General features: G+C 51.2%; 2 protein-coding genes across 3 annotated transcripts; one reads left to right on the top strand and one right to left on the bottom strand.

Annotated features, from left to right (window-relative positions):
- Window positions 1-1,774: 1,774 nt before the first annotated feature.
- Window positions 1,775-6,358, bottom strand: LOC112135420 (uncharacterized). The gene is made up of 4 exons (XM_063728300.1): window positions 6,317-6,358; window positions 5,221-5,236; window positions 3,329-3,982; window positions 1,775-2,761 (listed from the first exon to the last, which is right to left on the bottom strand). The coding sequence occupies exons 1-4, from the start codon at window positions 6,356-6,358 to the stop codon at window positions 2,658-2,660; spliced, it is 816 nt and encodes a 271-aa protein (XP_063584370.1). The 3' UTR covers window positions 1,775-2,657.
- TMEM109 (transmembrane protein 109) lies at window positions 2,955-12,771 on the top strand. Of its 2 annotated transcripts, none has more exons than XM_054524293.2 (4): window positions 2,955-3,039; window positions 9,015-9,259; window positions 10,213-10,315; window positions 11,101-12,771. In XM_054524293.2, exons 2-4 carry the CDS (start codon window positions 9,023-9,025, stop codon window positions 11,490-11,492), a joined length of 732 nt encoding a protein of 243 aa, XP_054380268.1. In that variant the 5' UTR covers window positions 2,955-3,039; window positions 9,015-9,022; the 3' UTR covers window positions 11,493-12,771. The 2 variants fall into 2 exon arrangements, with proteins under 2 accessions (XP_054380268.1, XP_002821746.1); XM_002821700.6 differs by lacking the exon at window positions 2,955-3,039 and adding an exon at window positions 3,473-3,612.
- The last annotated feature ends 962 nt before the right edge of the window (window positions 12,772-13,733 follow it).

The following is a 13,733-nucleotide window of genomic DNA, read 5'->3' as shown; positions in this document are numbered from 1 at the left end:
GATGTCTGGGTTCTCCACTAGACTGTAAACTTCATGATGGCAGGAACCATAATTGTTCTGGTTACTCTTGCTCTCAGAGTATAAGAGTGCCACATTGTACCTGGCACGTAGCAGGAACTTTATAATGATTGTTGGTTGGAAGACAGGTTGCCTGACAGGCCAGGCATCTCAAGTACTGTACTTTGATGTGTGGTAGGAAATAAAATGGATCCGTTTAGGAGAGGCCTTGAACCCAAGATGGTAAAACTTGGGTGGTGATTGGGCTGGCAGCACAACAGCATGTGTTTGCATTTGAGCTATGGAGTGATAACCATACTTTCAGAAGTTTCCTCTGGAAGACTCTTACTGGATGGGTTGGAGTGGACAGACTAGAAGGAGGGAGACTCAGTAATTAATTGTTGAACCAATCTTTACTGAGTACCCATAGTGTGTCAGCCAGGCACAATACTAGGTGTTGGTAGTATCACAATGAGCAAAACCAGAGGTGCCCCTCTACTGGGGAGTTTATGGCTATGATAGCAGGATGCAGGAAAAAGGAAGTCCCGTCAAGCCCTTTCTGTTTCATAAGCCAGCCCACAGGGAATAGAAAAAATTCAGGGCACTTGGTTTCGGAGAAACAGGGAGAGTTAAGGGAAAAGAGATATATGCATTGGTGCTGGTGGGTCCCTGAGGAGGGACCTCTATGCCTTGTTCCCCCAGACCAAAGCTGCTGTTGCTGCCTGGGGAGCATGGGGACACATTGGCCAAAGACCCAGAAGAAGCTTAATTTCCCAGGTATCTTTAGTGGCAATCTGTGTGGATAAGTGACAGAAGATTAGTCAGGGAGAAGTTGCCAGCCTAAACAACTGACACTGATAATTAGATGAATTTTCTTTTTTTCTTTTCTTTTTTTTTTTTTTACATGGAGTCTCACTCACTCTGTCACCCATCTGGAGAGCAGTGGTGTGATCTTGGCTCACTGCACCCTCTGCCTTCTGGATTCAAGTGATTCTCCTGCCTCAGCCTCCTGAGTAGTTGGGATTACAGCACATACCACCACACCTGGCTAGTTTTGTTTGGTGTTTTTAGAGAGACAGGGTGTCATCATTTTGGCCAGCCTGGACTTGAACTCCTTCACCTCAAGTGATCTGTCCGCCTCAGTCTCCCAAAGTGCTGGGATTACAGGCGTGAGCCACTGCCCCCAGCCAGGATTAGATAAATTTTCTCCCCCAAATTTGGCCCTATGTTCATTTTCCAAAAGGTGTGTACAACCTGAAAATCAAGGATGGGAAGAACCCTGAACTGTCTGAGACTGTTTCCACTATCCACACGGAAAAGAGAGTTGAAAAGAAATTAATTTGTCACAGAAAAAAAAAAAGGTTAAATTTCTTTCCCAGGAAAGTCTGTGACCTGAGATTGTTAATCTTACACATCAGAAAGGATCTCACAAGCAAATGTAAAACTGAAACTGTTAGAAAAGCTGGAAGGTGAGGTTTAGGATGCTACCAGAGCCTGTCCTAGAGGAAGGACTCTTAGCTGAGGGGCAGGAAGTGACAAGAGCTCAGATGAAGACGGATGTGTCTGAGGAACATCTGATGGAAAGAAACAACTGGGTGAGGTGACAGATTGGTAGCCTACCGAGTGTGTACTCTGGGAGGAAGGCAGAACTGGAAGGCTGAATGATTGGGGGTGGGAGGGAAGAGTTATGTTTTAGAGGGTTGAGTTTGAGAAACAAGTTTTAACATCAAAAAGAAGCTCTCCTATGACAGCTCTTGATGGTGATAAAAACATTCAGTCAGCAACCTGGATTTTTTTTTTTTTTAATGTTCATGCTTGTTGCTTCCTTGAAACCTCACACCTACTGTGAAGTGGTATTTTTAGGTCCTTTGTAGTTCTTGAACTTCAAGCAATGAAGGCCCAGAGAAATGAAGCTGTGTGCTCGGGATCACACGACAGGCAAGGGATCACCTCATTCTGAAGCCCTGTTCATTCTCCTTCACGGTGCTGCTGAAGCAGGATATTGCGCTGACCCTTCACAGGACTCACAACGGGTGCCCCGTTTACTCAGCCCACTGCTCTCAACTCCTCGTGGGAGGGAGTACGCAAGTGAACAAGGCGGGAACTGGAGTACACAAGCGCTGGAACAAGCCAGCCGTTTTTCAGCACCAGTGGGATCACACTCCACTCACTCAAGATTCACCGTGTTCCACCCCTCATAGGAGGGAGCATGCCCGTGAGTGGGTGCAGGAGCCAGAGTGTGCGCTTTTGGGCACCGGCAGGAGCGAACTCCGTGCAGGCCCCGTGGCAGTGTCCAGGCAGGGTGCCTGAGGCTCCTGAAGCCCCAGAGGGCATGTTACAGTGCTCTTTTGGCTCTGCCGTCCGTGGACAGCTTAAGTGTTAACAGCTCCGTGGGCCTGCGGTTGCCCTCCACCAGCGAGGGCAAAGGGCCAGCTTGACAGCCTTTGTATCCGCACTCGTGGCTCCCGAGCTCTTGTCCAGCGTCCAAGAAAAATAAAGTTGCACGAACAAATTAAAGGACAAATGCCTAGGATTTTATTGCTGATCAAAGTGGATTTCAGAGGGAAGGGGAGCTGAAAAGAGTGGGTGGGACAGGCGGGTATGTAGTCTTCCCCTGAAGTCCAGCTATCTCCAGCTAGGTTCGTCTCAGAAGTTACGCCTCAAGCTGTCCCTCTGAAGACAAGCTGCTTCTCTCTGACATCCAGCCATGGTCGTCCCCTCATCCAGCTGCTTCTCCTCTCTGCCAGATGAGTCTGGGGTCTTTCTAGGCACAGGATGAGGCAGGGCAGAGCCATGGGTGGCTTAGGAAAAGGCAACATTCAACTGGAAAAACATGGATAGAAGTTCTCACTTTGGGCCAAGGTTTCAGGCTTTTTGGCTTGAGGGTGGGGTTTCACCAGGGACCCGCCCTCTTCTACCTAGCATTTATCTGCCCCCTGTCCCTATGTACTGCCTTTGTGGCAGAAAAAGGAGAGTGGGAGCTGGTTCCTCTCTTTCTCTAAAATTCTGAGCTAATATTTGGGAGCCGTCTACAGTATTCAGGTATGAATTTTCTCTCTGGGGGAGCGCATTCGTTTTCCTAGCGCAGTGTGCTTTTAATTGCTCCTTTAATACCTTTCTCTTTTGTGCCTTTTTAGCGCGAAAAGTGTATGGGAAGACCAGGTGCTCGTTAGCGGCCCGGTTAGAACTACATTGCCCACAATGCCCCAGGGAACATTTGTAGCTCGAGAACTACATTACCCAAAATGCCGAGCGGTGGCAAGAGGGGGATTAGCTTCCACTCCGATTTCAAAGATCCAGTTTACCCACTCTACAGCCCAGATATACTCACTTATTTCCCCTTTCCAGCCAGAGACTTCCGTTCCCTGCTGGAACTTCCGATCCCATTCTTCTCTCGGTGGGAATGCTTGTGGGGGGGAAAAAGAAACGCAATAGATAAAGCGAGGCGCATGCGCTCCCGGCACAGGCTTCGACTGTGAGGAAGGCCGGCTAGTTTCCGAGCTCATCCCGCCTTGCGCATGCGGAGAAGGTAAACCAACGCCCCGAGTTGAGGCGCGGGTTTGGTGGCGCGTTTCAGCGAAGTCGCACGTGAAGGATAGCAGTGGCCTGAGAAAGGTGAGTGCGGGCCGAGGTCGGAATGCGGGGCAGCGCACGGGAAGGGGAGACAGCAGCCGCTGCAGGCGGCACCAGGCAGAGCCGCGGAGGCCTGGATAGTCCGAGTGGGGAGGGGTCCGCGCGCCCAGCGGGCGAAACAAACCGGGGACCCGGATCCTCGTTGCTATGCAACCGGGGGCGTCGTTTCCAGGCAACCCGGGAGGCGCACGTTTCCGGGGAGAAGAGGGTTGCAGCGAGGTTCCGAGGTCCGGCGGAGGTGGAGCGGCTCCCGGGCGTGGGGACCAGGCCAGCGCCAAGCCCGAGCCCCCGAGCCCGGACCCACGGCCCAGCCTCCCGCAGCCTCGGCTCGAGCCCTTCGGGGGGCCCCGAACTCATGGGTCGCGCTAGGTTCCTTGCCAGCGACGCTACCCCTCAGCGCTTGGCAGGGGACTCGCCGTTCGAAATAGCACATGCCACTGACACCCTGTCTCCGGGAGGCTGCGCCCTGGTTAGGGCGCGGAGCGGCAGGGAAGCTGCCCCTTTGCAGTCGCCCTGCCCCCAAACAGTTGCTGGGCAGCAGCTGTCAGGGGTTTAGTGGGAGCTGCCCCCAACCTGCCAGGGCGCTGACTTCATTCTCTGCAGTGGCGGCTTCGCCCTGTTTAGGACCTTCGTTTAGACTCAGCAGTGCTTCTCGTGTGGCTGCTGTATATTTGGATCTACTATTAAAATAACCTCCCTCTTCACCTCTTCATGGCTTTCTCGTTGTACTCTCACGGTTTCTTGGCAGGTTGCTAATATTCATTTAACAAGCATTTATTAGTCATCTTTCCTACTAGGCGCTGGGGATTCCAAGATGTCAAGTCTAACCGGGAGTCGCTCGGTCTAATGGGGAAGGCAGGTTGATAAACTGCTAAATTATGCTACGATATATAGTCAGTGGTAATGTGTGTGCTGCAACATTTCTATAGATGTTTAGTTTACAAAGCGCTTGCTGCGGAAATATCTTAACTCCTTACAGCAACTCTTCACCTGGCTTCACTCCCTTTTACGTTTGAGGAGACTGCAACTCAGGCAGGTTAAGTAACAGGCGTAAAGGTAGTAGCTTCTAGTCCGTGGCACACTTGAGCCTGGGACGGAAGTCAGGGGTCCTTTGTACACTGCTGCACTTTTGAAGCTTTGCTTAGACTTTTCCCTGAGCTGCTGGCTATGCATCAGAAATTCCTAGGGAGCTTTGCAAAACAAAGGGCTGAGTCCCTCTCTGGAAGAGTCTGAGTGAGTAGCCCTGGTTGGGGCAGACGTCCTTGTTTAACAGGCTGCACAGGCAGTTCCGATGGGCAGCCAGAGTTGAGAACCGCCGCTCCTTAGGGCAGCTATGAGCAGCGTAGGGACAGTCAGAGCCGGTAGAGGGCACTTTTTGCCGCCCCTCCTGCCACCTGGTGATTCATAGCATGAAATGAAACTAACAAAACGAAAGAGAAGAGGAGGAAGGAGCCTTGATTGGGAGTGGGGGCGCGAAATACCCCATCCTACCCTTGTAGCAAACCACAGCTAAACATAAGCAGCGGCGCCTTCTCACTAACACAGTAAGTATAGCTGTTTCTCCAGCCAGGCTGGGCTCTCCAGACCCACCTGAGCCATATTGCAGCTGCCAAACAGAAGTGGCAGGTTTTGTCCCCCACCTTTTGCTGTCCTCTCATACCTCTTGGTACAAAACCATGGCCTGTAAGCCCAGAAGGCAGATGATCTCCTGGTATGTGTTCCCTCGGAGGAGTCTGGATGTCCTTCCACTTTGAGCTTGTTGGTGAACTTCAGCTCTATGAGGGCAGGGACTATGTCCTATCAAGGCAGCATGCGGGTATGGGACAAGCAAAAAGGCAAGATTGAGATCCTGGGTACTGGAGTCAAGTCCCAGCTCTGCTGTGTGATCTTGGATAAGTCACTCAACCTCTCTAAGCCATACTTTTCTGAGTAAGATGAAGAGGATAATAATACCTTAAAAGATTGTTGTTAGAGTTAAATGAAGTGATGAAACAATAAGCACTTTGTGAATTATAAAGCACCACACAAAAATTATTACAAGATATGTATACGTATAGATATGTATAAAATTTGTATTATTATGAGTTGTTACTGAGTGCCTATTATTTGTCTGAGGCCGGGCATTGCAGAAGGTGAAGAAGTTTTAAGACATGCTTCCTCCTCTTAGAGGCTGAGACTGTTTCCATGCCTTTAGTAAAACTATTTGATTAGGCCAAAGTGAGGAGGCCTAATAGCAGTGAGTCCATACTGCCTGAGATTCACCTGGAAAAAAATGAGAAGGAATCCTGTTGAAGAAACCAGTTTGAAAAAGCAGACCAGCCGGCCAATCCCTGCACTCATTATCTCCAAAGGATACACACTACACAGTCCTGTTAGATTTGGTTTCTGATGCACTTCAGAACATCAGCCGGCATGACGATGCCAGCCTCACCGTAGAGGGCTTATTTCAAGGTCTTCTAGCTCCCCTTAACTGGGGCAGACAGCCACTGGAGAGTTGGGGCTGGGACAGAACAAGGCAGGCTGCTGTGGGAGGAGCAGCTCATGGCACCCTGACCTCCTAGGGCTGAGGAAACGACATTTGATCCCTCCTGGTGGAGGTCCTTGGATAAAGCATCCAACCCAAGATAGCAACCCTGCTCTTTTAAGTCCCCAACATGGTTATGACCCAGATAGCTCAGGAACTGACCTGTGCTTTCTTCATCTGTGACCACTGGCAGGCAGGAACCATCTGGTTCTTGATTTGTGCCAAAGAGAGTAGAAGGCTTTCCCAGCCTGAGGGCCTTCTACATGAATTGCATGTTTTTCAGCCCTGCTTGACCCTCCAGGCTTCTGGAAGGGCTTAGAGCAGCTGTTTCTGGACCAAAAAGTACCCTGAATGTAGTATTTTTAGAACTCTTTCCTAGACTCTCCTCCTTGCCCCTAAGCAAGACTAGGACATCCTTCTCTTCCCTCTCATCCATCCCTCATGGCTCTGGATTTATGGTCAACTCCCTGAGTGCCTAACTGCAAAAACTTCAAAAACCTGACTGCTCCTACCTCAGGGGCATGGCTTAGCCTCTGATCATCAGGTCTGAATCATGAAAACTCCTGGAGCTACAGGTTCATTTCTGAGCCTGGAGGGGAACAGGGAATTTGCTGGTGCTGTCTGACATTTCTCAAGCACAGTGGCAAGTAGAACTTGCGTACTTTTTCTTGGCTGATCCTTACCTGCTTCAATGAGTTGGCACTTGTTGGGTCTTAACTTGTCTGTGGCATTGTGTTATAAGCCCAGAGCACAAAGCACAAAGTTGTTAGGTAATTTTCACCAGTAATTCACTGAGATGATTGGTAGATGCCAAGTTTATTTTAACTCATGAATAATCTGTTGTGTGACTTTTTCTTTTAAGCGTCTTGCTGTCTCACCCAGGATAGGGTACAGTGGCATGATCATAGCTCACTGCAGCCGTGACCTCCTGGGCTCAAGTGATCCTCCCCCCTTGCCTCCCAAATAGCTGGGAGTACAGGCACTCACCACCACACCTGACTAATGTATTTATTTATTTATTTTGTAGAGACAGGGTCTCCCTATGTTTCTCAGGCTGCTCCCAAACTCCTGGGCTCAAGCAATCCTCCCACCTCGGCCTCCCGAAGTGTTGGGATTACAGGAGTGAGCCACCGTGCCTGGCCTGTATGACTTTCTAAATCACTTCTGAGACTTAGCTGGAGACAATACAGCAGAGTTGTTGTGTGTGAGGGGTCCAATGTCAGAAGTACCTGCATTCAAATGCTGATTTCCCCAGATACTACTTAACCTGCCTCAATTACTTCAGTAAAATGGGGGATAATAGCAACACCTACCCGATGGGCTGTTGCGACAGTTAAATGAGCTAGGTGGTGCATGGCAAGACCTAGCTGAATGTTAGCTTTTTATTAATAGTATCTTTCTTTAAAGGTTGTTCATTATACCCTTGCCCACTGTCCTCGTCCATTTTCTGCTTGCTATAACAGAATACTACTGACTGCGTAGTTTATAATGAACAGAAATTCATTAGGGTCACAGTTCCAGAGGCTGGGAAGTCTAAGGGCATGGCGCTGGCACCTGGCAAGGGTCATCCTATGGCAGAAGGCAGAACCCAGCACATGAGACAGACAGGAAATCAGGCCAAAATCATCCTTTTTATCAGGAGCTCCATTCCTGGGAGAACTCATCCACTCCCAAGATAACGGCATTAATCCATTCATGAGGGCTGAACCCTCATAACCTAATCACCTCTTAAAGGTCCCACCTTTTAATACCATCATCATGGCAATTACATTTCTTTTTTTTTTTTTTGGCGGAGAAGGGGTCAAACTATTTTACTGAGGGGAATGGGGTGTCAAAGAAGTACTTAGGACCATGAGATCCAACATCCTTGGCTGGACTGGGAGCTCCCAGGCTCTGCAGGAGGTGCAAGAACAGTCAAATTTCAACATGAGTTTTGCTCTTCAAACCATAGCACCTCCATTGGGGGTGGGGAGGTGAGGTCACTCTGTATCAGTGGTTCTCAACTTCATGCAGTGGAACTGCCTAGGGAGCTTTTGCAGATCTAAGGCTAGGCCACACCCAGACAATGATATCAGAACCTCTGGGCTGGGGACACAGACATCAGTACTTGGGAAGCTTCCAGGTGATTCCAGTGAGCAGCCATGGTTGAGACCCACAGTATAACTTGACTCCTAATGAAGATGGGTGGAAGCAGAAGCTTGGGTTCAAATCCTGGCCTTTCTGTGTAGCCCGGTGACCATGGGAAAATGCTTAACTTCTGAGTCGCAGTTTCTTCTCATCTGTACCAGTAGGGGCGAGGAGGATAAAAGCCACCTCACATGATGGTCCTGCAGAGAAGATGACATATGTGCAGTTATTCTTGTTTGACCACATAACTGAGCACTTTTCTTTATACCATTATATGGCAGTAATCCTACTTGTATGCTATTTTTAAGTTGTTTTTATACCAGCTGTATCTTAAGTAGATTATAAGCTCCTTGGGACAGAGCCTTTATAGAGTCTTATAATTCTTTTATGCCTATAGCACCTAAGATACAGGGACAGGCCTTCAGATTTTTAGAGCTGGCACAAACCTTAGAGAGATCTTCTCACCAACTCTAAAGTGTTGAATAATAATTGCGGGTTAATTAACATGCAAGTGGTAAAGAATGTGAAAGAGGAACCTGTGAGTCAGATGGTTGTGCCCAGCTTCAGTTGGAAGTCCCAGTCCTTCCTCTCCCAGCTAACAGCACTTTCTTTCCAGGGTTAGCTTGGTGCTTGCTGGGGGCAGGGGTGGAGAAGGATGTTGGGATAATCAGAGCTGAGAGGGTGAGTGTGTCTACCATGGCACTCAGCTCACACTGTGCTTCTCTCCTGGCAGACCCAGTCATGGCAGCCTCCAGCATCAGTTCACCATGGGGAAAGCATCTGTTCAAAGCCATCCTGATGGTCCTAGTGGCCCTCATCCTCCTCCACTCAGCATTGGCCCAGTCCCATCGAGACTTCGCACCACCAGGCCAACAGAAGAGAGAGGCCCCAGTTGATGTCTTGACCCAGATAGGTCGATCTGTGCGGGGAACACTGGATGCCTGGATTGGGTCAGAGACCATGCACCTGGTGTCAGAGGTAAGGAAGGTAGTCCCCATGTGACTACACACATTAAGGAAAAATAAAAGAAGAGAGGTTGGTAATGGCCACCTCATCTTAGTTCCACATCCTCTCTGGTGCAGAGAGCCCCAAATTCCACAAAAAGAAGCCACACAGCACTTGTCTTTGAATTCCTCGTTATTTGATTCCTATCCTAGGGCCTTTTAGCTCCACCCCATCCTTTCCTGGCTCCTGCCCTTTCCTTGCCAGAAAGGCTGAGAAATGAGCCATCTTTATAAACCCATGTTACTGGGTGACTGTAGAGTCTCACTTTGGTCTAAATCTGACGTAGAATCTCGAAATGGCAAAATATCAAGTCCTGAATCCATTCCTTCACCTGTAGAAGTGGGTTGAGCTTATTGGAAGCCTAAGGCAGAGTTATCTTTTTTACCTAGTGGCATCCCAAGCGTGGTATCACATACTTTTGATAGGCTGGACTGAAGGGCTGAGACAATCATTTATTAAATCCATAATATAGTATAGCTGATAGACTCCTTTTTCATTGGAACATCCTATCCCTTTACAGATGTTCTCCACGCACCTTCATGACTCCCTGGACGGCTAGCAGGCCTCCAGTTTTATAGGGTGACTACTAAAAATATTTGATTGTCTCCGTCATTCACACACAAGTACACCTACTGCTCCCTCCAAAGTATCCCAGCAAAGCAGTTAAATTATGTCCCAGATGCCCTGGTTTCCAGTTCAGGAAAGAGAGACAGCCTGTTGGCCATCCCTGTACACTAGAAGTTGGATGTGGAAGGGACCCCTTAGCTAGGCCCAAGGCCCCTACCCTCTGACCCAGGCCTATCACCACTGGGTGAGAAACAGGTCTGAGACATTCCTGCAGTTCTTGCCTGGACAGTGGTGATCAGGCGTGAAGGCGAGGACCGTTGTTCATTATGAACTCATCTCGCTCCATGCTCTTTCCACAGTCTTCGTCCCAAGTGTTGTGGGCCATCTCATCAGCCATTTCTGTGGCCTTCTTTGCTCTGTCTGGGATCGCCGCACAGCTGCTGAATGCCTTGGGGCTAGCTGGTGAGTGTTCGAGCACTGGGTAGTCAGCCAGAGCTTTGCCTGTACTTTCCTACTTGTGGGAGTTCATCTTTGTCAGGGTCTAGCCTTTTGCCCAAGCTGCTTAACCCTTCCCAGGATTCTGCAGAGACATGGCCAAAGAGCAAGCCAAGAACTACCATGGCCAGGTGTGGTGGCTCCCGCCTGTAATCCCAGCACTTTGGGAGGTCAAGGCAGGAGGGTCACTTGAGGCCAGAAGTTTGAGACCAGCCTGGGCAATATAATGAGATCTTGTCTCTATAAAAAATTAGCCAAGCATGGTGGCGTGTGTCTGTTGTCCCAGCTACTTGGGAGCTGAGGTGGGAGGATCGCTTGAGCCCAGGAGGTGGAGGTTGCAGTGAGCTGGGATCACGCCACTGCACTCCAGCTTGGGCGACAGAGCAAGACCCTGTCCCACCCAGACCCCCTAAATAAGAACTTCTACCACCACGTGCCAGTTGTTCACTTCCCATCAGGCATCGTGCTGAGCTGTAGTATCTCATTTAATTGCCAGCCACAGTACAGGGAGGCAGTAGAATTGTTCCCATTTAGTAAATGAAACTGCAGCTCAACAGAAGCAAGTAATCTACTCCAGGCCTCACAGCCAGCAAGAAACAGAGCTGAGATTCCAACCCGTATCACTCTGAGTCTGCGAGAGCAGCTTATTCCTTTGCAGTGTGGCTAGCACCTCCCACCCTTTTAGCTCTTGCCCCGCTCTCCCCTCACCACTTCTCCAGGTTGGCTGACTCTGTGACTGTCTTGGCTTCCAGGTGATTACCTCGCCCAGGGCCTGAAGCTCAGCCCTGGCCAGGTCCAGACCTTCCTGCTGTGGGGAGCAGGGGCCCTGGTCGTCTACTGGCTGCTGTCTCTGCTCCTCGGCTTGGTCTTGGCCTTGCTGGGGCGGATCCTGTGGGGCCTGAAGCTTGTCATCTTCCTGGCTGGCTTCGTGGCCCTGATGAGGTCAGTGCCCGACCCTTCCACCCGGGCCCTGCTACTCCTGGCCTTGCTGATCCTCTACGCCCTGCTGAGCCGGCTCACTGGCTCCCGAGCCTCCGGGGCCCAACTCGAGGCCAAGGTGCGAGGGCTGGAACGCCAGGTGGAGGAGCTGCGCTGGCGCCAGAGGCGAGCGGCCAAGGGGGCCCGCAGTGTGGAGGAGGAGTGAGCCGGATGCCCCACACACCGCCAGTGTCATACCAAAGAGCTGAGCTGCTTCGGGGCCATGCAGCCCTCCTGCCAGCCCCCTGCCCTTTTCTTGCCCTGTCTCTGAACCTTCAGAACCTGGATCCCTGCCCCAGCCCCACTAGCCAAGAGAAACAGAGAAAGGCCATTCCCCCTGCCAGTCCTTGCGGCCCTGTCTTCTGAGGTTCTCTGTCTGGGGTTGACTCTCTTAACCCTTTGTCTGCTCCCAGCCTGCCTCACCAGGGAAGGTTGGAGGGGCCTCCCTCTGGCTTCTGCATCTGCGCCAGCAAACATCACTGCCGTTGGTCTCTCATGACTTAACTGGCTTCCCTCTGCTGCTGCCTTGGCTTCCTCCTAATGCTCGTGCTCTCCTGTCCTTCTGAAGTTGCTCCTTGGCCAAATCTCCAGCTCCCTTCTTGTTTTCCTCATCCTCCTACCCTGTACTCCCACCAAACCATGGTCCTTTAAGGCACGCTCCTGTCCTCTTCATTGCCCAGCAGTGGGGAGGGGCAGGGGTAATGGGACCTGAGGATAAAGGGTGGGGAAACAGGGTCCCCTGAGGTCTGTGGGGGCTGGAGGGGAGGAGGATGTACCTTGTGTCTCTTTCAAGTGCCTTAATCCGAGCCAGCAGGGCCCTCTGCTTGCCCGCTGCCATACTGTATGTAGGAAAGTGCTCTGTGGCTGCCTTTGTGTCAAGAAAAGAGCAGTCACTCTCAGAATCTTGATTCCCCATCAGCCAAAGCAAAAGATGGCTGCTGCTTTGTAGGCATGTGCCTGCAAATGGGACCTTGCTGGGCATTATATGCCCTGTGGGGGTTTCAGAGACCCTGAAAGAGGAAGGAGGACCCGCCTCCTTGTCTGCACAACTGCATGCACTTCTCTCCCCATCGCTCCACAACCTGAAACCGAGAAGGAGTTGCTGACCAGCGCCCACCCCGGCAGCCCGGGAGGAACACAGGCAGCTCCTTTCCCTTCACGTGGTCTGCGGAGAGCAGGGTGAGCTGCCAGCTGCCCCTCTCCACCAGGGTACCCTGTCTTGGTGGTTAGGGGCCACTTTTCCTTTGAGGCTCTAGTGGAGGTGGATATCCTTCTCTGCCAGGCCTGGCACATGATGTGAAGAATAAATGCCCAAATCTTACTGTTCAGGTTTGATGTGGAATCACAGCTGCAGTGATATATATTTTTTATCAGTGCTTGGTTGGTTTTAAATAAAGTGCACGCTATTTTATTATCTTGTTCTGAATAAAATGTATTTACTCCAAGTCTGGATGGCTTCCATGTCTCCTCTACTGCTAAACCCATTTCTGTAGTGCAGCTCTGCCTCCCGACTTCTCCCTGTGGGGGCAGTGTGAAGCTGGCAGAGGGGAGAGCTGAAAAGGCAGGCTGGTACCAGGTACCCTTCCCTCTAGGGGCACGAGGAATGAGGAAAGCGTGCCCCCATTACAAAACGTAGGAACGACCGGCACTGCTGGAAATGTGTGTGCTTGCTGGGCAGAGGGGTCACCCCTTCCCTGCAGTGTGCTGAGGTGGGTGGGCAGCCTGGAGAAGACTTGCCTGCCCTCCCCTTCACTACCCACCTGAGGACTTTCCTGTGCCAAGGTTTCCAGTCGGCCCACAGGCCGGACCAATTTTGCAGAGGGCCTCAGACATAATTTTTTCTTTGTAAGCTGCCCAGGGCATGAGAGTGTGCAGCTGGGGCCCCTGCTCTGGGCCTCCCCAAAACTGCCTGGTAGGCAACGCTGGGTCAGGACCCTTGAGGCTGGCCTTCCCTTGGGAGTGTTGGGCAACCCTCAACCCTCCTAAGCGCTGTAGGACGCTCCCCAGGTGGAGCTGGTCAAGAGACTAGAGCTGCCTGCACCTAGAGCCCTTCCTCCACGGCGGTGGCCTGGCTCTGTCAGGGCAGGCTCAGGTGGTTGGCTTCTGGCCCCGTTTGACCCCCTCCCTCCTTTCCTGTCCCTGCAGCCCCTATCCCATATGTCCCTGAATTCTGGTTCTGATTCAGGTGTCAGATGCCTTCACAGGTGAGCTGCTTGTGGGGGTGGGTGAGGCAGAGAAAGTGGCTTTTTCTTCCCTGGTCAGAAGCTTCCGTGAGGGAGCCACACAGAACTCACCGAGTCCCTCCTGGCAGAGGCGGCCGTCCTCTGTTGCTTCCAGGGACGTGGCGCTCTTCCCGACCTCGGTCGCCTGAGCGCGCAGGGGTTGGGGATCCGTAGGGCACTAGGAC

The sequence above is a fragment of the Pongo abelii genome, chromosome 9 (genome assembly GCF_028885655.2).
Source record: "Pongo abelii isolate AG06213 chromosome 9, NHGRI_mPonAbe1-v2.0_pri, whole genome shotgun sequence".
Lineage (NCBI taxonomy): Eukaryota > Metazoa > Chordata > Mammalia > Primates > Hominidae > Pongo > Pongo abelii.
Note: the sequence above shows the minus strand (reverse complement) of the source record. Positions and strands in the feature narration are given on the sequence as shown.